General features: G+C 40.1%; 1 protein-coding gene across 1 annotated transcript; it reads right to left on the bottom strand.

Annotated features, from left to right (window-relative positions):
• Window positions 1-295: 295 nt before the first annotated feature.
• On the bottom strand, window positions 296-10,176 carry cyp27a2 (cytochrome P450 family 27 subfamily A member 2). The gene is made up of 9 exons (XM_084713794.1): window positions 9,893-10,176; window positions 8,616-8,806; window positions 8,209-8,408; window positions 7,925-8,122; window positions 7,667-7,830; window positions 5,291-5,457; window positions 2,765-2,846; window positions 1,678-1,905; window positions 296-1,286 (listed from the first exon to the last, which is right to left on the bottom strand). The coding sequence occupies exons 1-9, from the start codon at window positions 10,127-10,129 to the stop codon at window positions 1,170-1,172; spliced, it is 1,584 nt and encodes a 527-aa protein (XP_084569920.1). The 5' UTR covers window positions 10,130-10,176; the 3' UTR covers window positions 296-1,169.
• Window positions 10,177-10,787: the final 611 nt, after the last annotated feature.

The raw sequence follows: 10,787 nt of genomic DNA, 5'->3' as shown, positions 1-10,787 counted from the left end.
AGAGAAACACTTTTCAGTTTACAACTGCTTGATCTAACTTCTTTTTCCATGCCTCTTTTGTATATATGGTCATGGAATATCTTAGTATCTAACCACAGGCGTCAAGGAATAAATACTGCTTGCATTTTCCCTAGACGACTGAATGGCTACAAGTATATCCTCAAAAGAATCTCTTTTAATTCCATGTGAAAAAGTTTGTGTCCCTCTAAATGCCAAAAATTTAAACTCAAACTTGGAAACAAAAGGACAGCAGCTTTGTGTGTGAGCTTTAAGAGAAGAGGCCATACAAAAACACATATATATCTTTATTTGTGCAAAAGCATTGTGGCCAGTTTAAAACTCCATTATGAATTAAAATACATTTTAGAATTTACATAATCTGCAAAACTACACTTGAAGCAATAGTAAACTGATATTTTGTAATATTACAGTGATTTATTACAATAAACTTATGTGTTTCAGAGATTACAGGTGTGCAAGTGATTCTGTTTTTCCACATCACTGTCAGAGAAGCATTCATACATTCAACAACAACAACACACACCTATTTTAATTTCAAACAAGGTATGTATATGACTCACTGGCTTCACTGCAAATAAACTGTTGCATGAATTCATGAGTCAGCAACGTGTTCTTGCAAAGTACAGAGCTTTGCTGACACGTGCACACACACACACACACACACACACACAGGAGCACAACATTAGCCTTGCCTCTATAATATATAAGCAGTGATTATATTTATTATCAATCAGAAGGCAAAGTCTAAGCTTTCAGTTCAGAGATAAAGATAAAAGACTGTGTGTGTTGAACATGGAAAGCGTTGTGAGTATCAGACCTCTTTGGCTGTGATTTGTCACACATTGAATTGGGATTGAGTACATCATATTATTCATTCTTTCACGAGTAATCGGTGTGCTGGAAAGATGCCCCCCACACCCAGGCTGACAAACACAGCATGAGTGGAAGAAAAGTCTTTGTTACGCTGCTTAATGTTCAGCCAAATTAAACATGTCACCACCCCTGTGCACCATGTTTCATTCAAAGAACTTAGAGTTGTGGGCCGTGTTTTGATTTGATGAAGTTGCATGGCACACAATAAACTGTTTGCAGTCTGTGGAAATGGTTTTCATAAACACCTGTGCTGTTGAGCTGTAGCAGTGTCCTCGTCAGGCTCTGGACAGGAAGCGCAGGTTGATTGGCTTTGAAGGAATGAGCAGGGTTCGAGTTTTAGGCTCCACGACCGGTGCACCGTCTTCAACCTGGACCTCATAGTGCTGCATTAACTAAAAAACAACACAAACTGATGATGCTCAAACAATAACTGTGTCAATAAATGTTTTAAAGAACATTACTGTTTGATAGTTAATGATTGTTTAGATTTTCAAATGCTCTGGCTGTTTTCATCCAAATCTATCACAAGTTACCAAGATAAGCAGGTGGAAAACCATTACAGCTTTGCAGAGGAAGAGGGTGCAACAAAAGGAAGTAATTAAAAGAGCACCAGTCAAACTTGAGGGGAAAAAATCAGACATTTCTGTCAGTTTCATGTGTTAATGTGAGGACTGTTCCATCAAATCTGTATGGAGCCATCATGGATGTATTATAGAGCCATGAGGAGACTATCATTTCCATCAACTTTTCCCTGATTGAAACAATGTGGTCATGAGCACTCACCCTTGACAGAGCAAAGTACATCTCCATCTCCGCCACCCTCTTCCCCACACAGGCACGCACGCCAACGCCAAAGGGGATGAAGCTGTACGGGTGGTGCTGGTAGTAGCCGGCCGTCGCTCTGCCACAGTCGCTGCCGGCACGGAGCCACCGCTCAGGGATGAAGTGCTCTGCATCTACAAACTCTGCCTCATCATGACAGGCCGAGTAATGACACAGATGGAACTGAGTCTGAAAAGAAAGAATAACAACATCAATCTTTTGTCATTTCTGAACAAAAGCAATGAATTCTGAAAATCACCATCTTAAAGTTGAAGGGATAATTTGGATTATTTGATGTGTGGTTGAATGAGGACGCAGAGACTGGCGCCAGCATGAATGAGTGGACAGGGTCAGCAACAAAAGGTATTTTAGCCACTTATAAAAAGCAATATTAGTTTATTTAGAATATTTTCACCACTTATGTTGCTGTCAAAAAGCCTTTTCTGACCAAATATCTTTTTCTCCAAACCAAAAAACTTCATAGGAAAAAACAGTAATTTTACTTTGCAGAACACAGGAGTTGCTGGTCTTCCACTGCTTCAATCTGTTAGTTTGTTTGTGTTATTGTGCACTTTGGTGTTTTAAAAAGTTAGTTCGAATTCACAGAAGACACACAATAGCACAAACAAACTAACAGCTCAAGGCAGCACTGGGCCAGCAACTGCTGTGTTTTGCATGTTAAAATGACTGATTTTGTCAGTGGAGTTTGGTTAGTTTGGATAGAGCTTCATTTGGCTTTTATATGAGCCTATTCCAGCCAGAAAATTCTGTCTGACAGCAAGGTGAAGCTGTGAAAATATTCCAAATATAGCATACACTTAAACTGATATTAATTTTTTTAGGTGGACCTTCATTAAGTGGCTAAAATACCTTTTTGTTGCTGACCCCGCCCACAGCTGTACATTGCTGGTGTCCCTCTCGGCTTCTCCAAACTGGGGGCGTTCCAACTGGCACTTATATCACATAATTTCAAATATTCCTTTAAAGGAGCACTTGAGGACCACAGAACATCACATCTTTTGTGTTGCTCCTGGTTCTGCTTTCCTACCTTCTTTGGGAACCAGTAGTTGCCCACGACCACCTCATTCTCTGAAATAAAGCGTCCATTTCCGGGTACCACGGGATAAAGGCTAGTGGAGAAAGACACAGACGACAATCAGGCTGCAGATCAGAGGAAAACATACGTGACCTTCTGTATGCACTCATGTTATTTGTCTGTTTCCTCTTTAGTAATCTTGACAGGGGTTTTCTGCTTTGCTCAGCTCAGTTGCACTAGATGACAAAGATAATAAGTTGAAACAAGTTGTGTCACGCTACTGCACACACAGGTCAGGTCAGTGTGTGCATTTTAAAGTAGAAACATATTATCACTTTTGTTTCTTTTCCCTAAACAATTTTAAATATTATAAATTATAGGGAGAAACAACTTGCTTCAACCACAGACTGTATATTAAATTCAACATACTTAATAAACCGTCTACGGCTCAAACTTGGACTGCAGGACTCATTTTCACCTGCGCGACTGCTCCATACTTCTCCTTTAAAATCCTCAACATTTTATTTTATGTATGCACTAAATCCACTAAGAGTGAAACTCACTCTCTTGAGTGAAACACCCTGATAATTATAATTCTCTTGTGTTGTTCTTTCACATAACTAGGTCAAAGTGTAAAAATAAACAGATTATATTAAATTATTCCAAGGAACACTTTTTCTCTTGTCAGTGGTTCTTGGCTGAGAAAAAATAAGAACCACTGTTTCTGGAAACAGTGTACATAACTTGTAACTTTGTGGCAGCAATTTGTGGAAGTCCAGGTGTCCATATACTTGTGGCCATGTAGAGAACATAGCAGTGGAACACAGCTTATCACATTAATATTGCATCTGATACAGTGATATCAGATGCATGTATTAATATAATGGTATTGAAATCTCAGTGCTACATGTATTGATAGATTGCAAAGGTGAACTGAGGCAACACTTTCTGGACCATGTGAATATTCAATTGCACTGTTGCATAATTTGATATTGCGAAAGCTTTTTAGTTGCCCCAGGGTGTCTGACTGTATCTGTTTTATATGCAATGACACATAAAAAGAGCTGTCAAGTATGTCTCAACTTCTGATTTCACAAGTTCAGCCTGAACACTTCATTTCTCCACCTGTCTTTTCCTTCAGTACCTTTTTGTTTCATCCCCAATATCCTGCTTTCATCCCCAATATCCTGCCCCCTGGCTTTTATTAAAGCTGAGTTTATGGTAAAAACTGAAGGGAAGCTTCAGTGTTTTTTGTATCTTAACATTTAACAAAAAGCTCTGTCTCTGTAGGAATCCTTTTCTAGTGTTCCCCAACCCTGGTCCTCAGGGCCCACTGTCCTGCATGTTTTAGATGTTTCCCTGCTCCAACACACCTGATTCAAATCATCAGGTTGTTATCAGGCCATGAGACCAACACGCCATTTTCTTCTGTTTCTTTCACACACACACACACACACATCCACATGCGCCCACACCTGCACTACACCACTGATCCACTGATTTCCACATGTTTTGTTGTTTTTCCTAAGTATTTTGTTAAATAAATTAAGTTCTTCAGCCCGCCACCTCGTGTCTGTCTCTCTCTGTGTTGCAGCCATTGAGCCAGGCTTTAACACTTAGTGGACACACTTTGACAGCTCACAGTTGTCCATAATGATTACGTTACAGCCTGTTTCATTGCTGACAGCTCTGGACCAATTTCAAAAATTGTTCTCCCCATTTGCTACTGAAATACAAAAATATAGTAAATAGTAATTTTGAAAAATGCAGGACAACTTCAACAGAAACTACCACAAGGTCATGCAGTCTGGCTTTGCACAATGCACTGAGGTTTTAACCAGAAATACATCAAACACAAGTGTCGAAACACTTTACAGACTTTACGCATCCACAAAAGAGGAAACGAGAACACAGCACACATAAAGGACATTTTCTCAGCACTCATTTTGCTCAGTGGTATGTACATTAGAACTGCACAAAGGAAAAGACAGGAGGGAAAGAGTTCAAGGTTGTTTCAGCGAGCTCAAATATCTTTCCAGAGATTATGTCAATTTAATTCCAGTTGAACTGATGTCATATGGTAAAACTTAACAAGACACTGAGTTGTGTTCAGGTTTTGGCTTCAGAGACTGTTTTCCTGCTCCTTCCTGTCCTTAGACGACCTGCTCATTATATTTCTGCAGAGGAAATTCTCTGGCAGTCACCCAAAAGACCCAAGCTTCCCAAGTCTGAAGCATAGTGAAGGCACAGGCAAAGTTGGACAGTGTGTAAGGTTATAAAAACACAGAAAACACCTCCAGTTTCACCACATATGGATTTTTTTTTTTAGAAAATTAGGAAAACAGAAAAAGCATACAGTATTTCTACTACACAAAGTTTCTCTAATTTTAGCTTTTTTCTTGTCGATTACTGGATAATTTGAAATGTCCCAAAATAATTATTTAAACAACAATAAATAAATAAATAAAAATCTTTAGTTGAAATGCTCATAACTGATGGACATATGTAGTTATGGGATCACAAGAGCTCTCAGCTCACCGTAACGTCTCCTTTATGACAGCCTTCAGGTAGGGCATCCTGCTCAGGTCGTCTTTGGTTGGCTCCCGTGTGCCCGGACACACAGAGTTCACTTCTCTGTACAGTCGATCTTGAGCCGCGCGGTCCCTCGCTAAATGGTACAGTGCCCAGGACAGGGTGTTGGAGGTCTGACATCAGGAGGAAAAGGAAGGAGAAAAATACAAAAACTTAATTATCTGTCACAAGGCAATGGATGAAAATCTGTCTCTGAGGACATAGCAGTGCTTTGAGGTTAATGCTAATGTTGTCATGCTAATATGCTCACAGAAATAGTAATAATATTAACAATAACAATTTTCATATAAAACAAAATCATCAGTCAATGAAAAGCTAACACAACCTGGAAAAACTCTCAGATAAACATTTGCAGCTTTTAATATTACACAGATTTGTTTGACTGCCTCCCTCTGTCATTCTTTCATCCACCTTCCTGAAAAGGTCAACATGTTGACACCTGTCTTTCTTCTTCTCTCTCTTGTGCATGCATCTCTACAAGGGCTGCAACTAACGCTTATTTTTTATTATTGATTAACCTGGAAACAAAATCAGCAGTCGATGAAAATCTAGTAAAATCAGGAAGAGCTGGGAGAGCTCTCTTTAAAGCAGCAAGTAGCAATCACTGCTAAGATGCCGATGCTTAGCATGTAGGTTTCCATTTTAATTCTAAGTGCCAACATTTGCAAATCTGCAATAAACAAAGTACAGCTGAAGCGCTGGCTGCGCAATCAATCAAACTTTTTGAGGAGTTCATTGTTTTACTGGTGAGAGAGAGAGGAAAAAACAAGAGCCTGTTAATTCTGCCTAAAGGCACTGATTTTGCTAAACTGTCCTAAGAAACTCAAACTTTCAAGGAAACCTTGAAATCAACCTCTTAACTTTTGAAAAAGTTTTAGCAACTCAGAATGTTATTCTGAGATAATTTACTTTTCTTCTTTAGGTAAACTTAAATTTTTGAGTTTTAGAAACCCCCAAATATTGTATTTCAAAAATTAAAAAATCAGCTCAAAGTGAAAGTGAATAATGGTTAATAATTTCATTTAAAACAGACTCACACTTAACAACTTTTGAAATACATTTTTTTGAGTTTCTACACGTCAAAGATTCAGGTGAATTATCTCAACACAAGATCATAGGTTGGCAAAACATTTTTTAGTTTTTTCAAAACTCAAAAACCCATTAGAGTAAGTTGCCTTGAAATTTTTTGTAAATAAAAACAATAAGATTTTTCTTGACAGCTTTGTTTTTGACCGTTGTTGGCATCACATGTGCTGCAGATATAACTGAGATATAACAAAACTCTGACTCGCAGCTACAACAACACCAACAAGCCACGACTCCACCTGGGAATGCAGCCGGACGACTTCTGCGACTCCTTGTACACGCAACAACAAACCCAGCTGTCATCATGGCTGTGATGTAGTAGAATTTATTTCTGGTTGTTATTTGCTACAAGGAGCTTAATTTCACAGCTGAAATGAAGACTGGTGGGAGCTTTATTGGCTCTTACAACTCTCAACATCTTTGCTGACACCACAGTTGTGTCCCGCGTCCTATCACAACTGACACGTGGTGGTCTGCGCTGCACATCACCACATCCTTCCAGCAGTGCATCAGCTGGCATCCTGTAAATTCATTGTTTGTTTCACCATAATGCAAATTGCATATTCGTGCTTTCTTGCCTGGCAAACGCAAATGACAAAGTGGTGAGAGCTGCAAAGTGGTCTCACCGTAAAAAGCTCTCATTAAATATTCAAATCTGCAGGAAGGAGCAGGAGGTACGAGATGGATTATACTAAACTGTCAGTAGAGGGGAAATAAATTTCTCAGTTATCTATGTTGAGAAATTAAATTTGGAGAAAAACATTCTGGAGAAACGTATGAATTTATTTGATTTGCACTGACAGTTTTGTCTGTTGAGCCAACAAAAGTGCGAACAAGTGATTTAGGAGAACTTGTCATATTCACCAATTTTCTTGTATTTTGAATTTTCTTTCAGATACGAACACAATTTACGAGGTCCAGCCCTGACGTAGAGTCATGTGCAGTTCTCGAGGTTCCTATAGGCTGACTGAGGAGTTTAGTGTGGAGCTGAAGTGAAAAAAGGAACGATTTCTCAAAACTTTGTTTTGGAAAGCCTGGTATAGAAATCCAGACACAGACAACACAGAGAAGTATGAAATGATTGTGTGTTTTGTGCGGTTTTGTGAAAGCAGTGTTTCTTGTGAAGGTTTGTCTGTCTCGCTCTGTGAATGATGTTTTTTCTTCTGTAAAAAACACCAACAGCAGCAAACAGCATCATCTGAGGAAAAACCAGCCCTGATATGTGCCTCATCTCACCGTGTCGACTCCTCCCAGCAGCAGCTCAGTGATGCTGATGTACACCTCGGCTCTGGTCAGTTTGTCAGAGGACAGCAGGTAGGTCAGGTACATTCCCTCTGCCGGCTCGCCGCTGCTCACCTGAGCCTCAATTTCAGCGATCCTCCTGTTGATGAGGGTCTGAGCTGCCATGAAAAACAAAACAATTCACTATCTTTGTATATACATCCAAAATCTGAACCTCAAATGTTTCCTTGTGTTGTTTCTTTTGTTTCTTACCAACGTAATAGAGGTCGTCCCAGGACTGAACGAAGCGTTTCCAGAAGGGGAGGATGCTGCGACTCCACTGAGGGAAGAGAACCACGGTCTCAGACAGCGTCAGCATGTTACTGGTAGCGGCGATGAAGCGCAGTGTGTCTTTGGGAATCTCCTCCTGCAAGCAGCCCAACCTGGTCTCAAACAAGATGGAGGAGATACCTACAGGAGGGAAAAAAACAGTTCAACAGAATAAAAAAAACTGCTCCCTGAACGTCAGACACCATTCTGAGTGAAGTAACTCCCACCTTCAAAGCCGAACTTGTACAGCTCAGCAGCCACGTCTGAAACAGTGACCTGGTCCTGACTGCGGCTTCGCAGGAGCTCGATGCGTCGCAGCAGATCTCCGACCACCTGGTGGATGATGGGAGCGTAGGCCGACACCTCCTGCAGCTTCAGCATCTTGGGGTTCAGGGCGCTGCGGATTCTGTACCACTGCGGTCCTGTGCTAGAAGGCGAAACAGCGTTAGAGGTTTCTTCAGATTATGAACTCAAGAGGCACCATGATGGAACGCTGAGGAACTCCCTCACAACGCAATCATGACATCATCACAAATGTGGTTATTTGAGATGTTTGGAAAGAGACTGAATGATCAAATATCTTCCTGGTGTGTTTACAAAAGACAAACTGACAAATGCTTCTGTCCCCACTCACTCCACGTGCAGACCGTAGGCCTGTCCTCTCAGATCACGGTACTCCTTCCAGTGAGGCAGCACGGCTCGGACCGGGTAGCGTCCCTCCTGTCTGATGACCTCGGCGATGAGCTCCGGAGACGCCACATTGACGATGTCGAATGGGCCGAACCTGGAGCGCCAGATGGGCCCATAAAGACTCTTCTGTAAACCCTAGAACATAATGCCAGAGAGTAAAAGTAAACAGGTAAATTGGAGTTTAAAGTAACTTAAGTCACACACGTGCTGCATTTTAGGACCATTTTGATGTACTTGAGTACTTTTACTTTATTACATTTTTACAGCTATAGTCATTAGGTAGTTACTTTGCTTTTCAGATTAAAATGACAAACCAAAACATAATCAGCTCATAATTATACAGATTATACATCATTACACAGATACAGAAACTAACCAACAGTATAAAGAAGCTTCACCTGAAGCAGATGAAATACTGCTTACATACTAACAAAAGCCATAATATCATGTTATACTGTATCAGATAACACTCTGAAAGGGTTCATTAAGAATAATGAGCACTTTTACTTTGAATATTTAAGTAACCTTTGTAGCTAATACATAGCTTTCACAACTTTCACTTGTAAAAGAGCATTTTTACTCTGCAATCTTCATACTATAACTCATAAAATGTCTGAAAACCTCCTCCACTGCTGCGTGTAAATGAATAAGTCACTGACAGGCGACAGAGGAAGAATTAAATCTCTACCTGCCCTCTGACAGCTGGTAAAAAAGAGTTATGACCCACAACTTCAGAACAAATCAAGGTTTCTGATCAGTCTGTACAATTCCAGGCTGACATATTATTACAAATTATTTTAAGTTTTTTATTTATTTATTTTTTTTAATTGACAAGAAAGTGATTCAATTTCTACATTTTCCTTTAAACTTGAAGAGTTTTGGTCACAATCAATCTTCCTGCAACATTTCCTGTTCTTTTTTTTAAAGATATTTTTTGGGCTTTTTGCCTTTATTGATAGCGAAAGCTGAAGGTATGACAGGAAAGGGGGGTGAAGATAGAGGGGATGACACGCAGCAAATGAGCCGCAGGCGGGATTCGAACCGGCGGCCGCTGCAGAGAACTAACAGCCTCAATACATGGTGCGCACGTCCTACCGACTGAGTTATAGGGGCGCCAAGTTTCTCAACATTAAGGAGACGCGGAGGCCTGCAGCCAGACTCTCTTGACATTAAGTGACAAATAATCAGTAAAAACTTATCTGAGATCAGTTGTCAGTTTACCTGCAGTAAGTGGCTCTTGTCGGCGTATCCTTTGACAAACAGCCAGTACAGAGTGGTGGATAAACTGGGCCCCGGCAGCTCATCGATACTCTTCAGCTTCTCCGCCTCAGTTGCCGCCTGGACGTTCAGCTTTCTGCTGTTCGCTGCAGCTGAAACTCGGAGCTCCGCACCGGGATGAGCCGCCGGCAGCGTCCGAGCACAGAGCGCTGCGAGGCGGGGAGCCCGAGCTGTGACCATGGTGCAAACTGTGTGTGTCTGAGAGACACACAGAGTGTGGAGCAAACTGTGTGTGTGTGTGTGTGTGTGTGTGTGTGCGCGCGCTCCCTGCTGGGAGATGTTGGTACTGCAGGGTCTGTTTGTTTTTCTGTTATTTTTCTTTTTATTTCGTTTTTATTTTGTTGTTTTCAGTTAATTTCCAGGGTGAGTTTGCTTGTTAAGGTTTATTTTCTATTATTTAAGACTGTCTAGTTTAATTTGCTTAATTGTAAGTGTTATCTTTAGTTTTGACCTTTATTTTAAAAGGGGTAGGGTCAAGATTTAAGACGTTCGCAAACACAACTGACTCACCGTCATGTATTCTATATGACTATAATTTTATATCATACGTACTGTTTTATTTTCTCTTGTTTATACCTTGCTTGTTTATGCATTATTTATTATCTTTTTATTTTTATTTCTTTTTTTAAATGAATGCTTCTTTCAATTCTTCTATTCGCTTTGCTGCTGCAACAATGCAAATTTCTAATAAAATACCTAATAAAATAAGATAAAATAAATGAATCCTTAATCTCATCTCATCTCACCTGCTAATTTGACCAAATTGACAATTTTTTTTTATCTTTATCACACTTAGTTTTGTGAGTAGACAGTATCATTTCAGTTAGTTTTCTGTTTG

Source organism: Lutjanus erythropterus, chromosome 24 (genome assembly GCF_056507025.1).
Source record: "Lutjanus erythropterus isolate fLutEry1 chromosome 24, fLutEry1.hap2, whole genome shotgun sequence".
Lineage (NCBI taxonomy): Eukaryota > Metazoa > Chordata > Actinopteri > Lutjaniformes > Lutjanidae > Lutjanus > Lutjanus erythropterus.
This window is presented reverse-complemented; position numbering and strand designations above follow the sequence as displayed.

What these genes read in the sequence shown, in the direction of transcription:
- cyp27a2 (XM_084713794.1), bottom strand. Translation starts at nt 10,129, where the DNA reads ATGGTCACAGCTCGGGCTCCCCGCCTCGCAGCGCTCTGTGCTCGGACG. An exon ending in GTACAAGTTCGGCTTTGAAG is followed by an intron (nt 8,123 to 8,208) that starts GTGGGAGTTACT and finishes TCCCTCCTGTAG; the next exon opens with GTATCTCCTCCATCTTGTTT. An exon ending in GGACGACCTCTATTACGTTG is followed by an intron (nt 7,831 to 7,924) that starts GTAAGAAACAAA and finishes TTTTCATGGCAG; the next exon opens with CTCAGACCCTCATCAACAGG.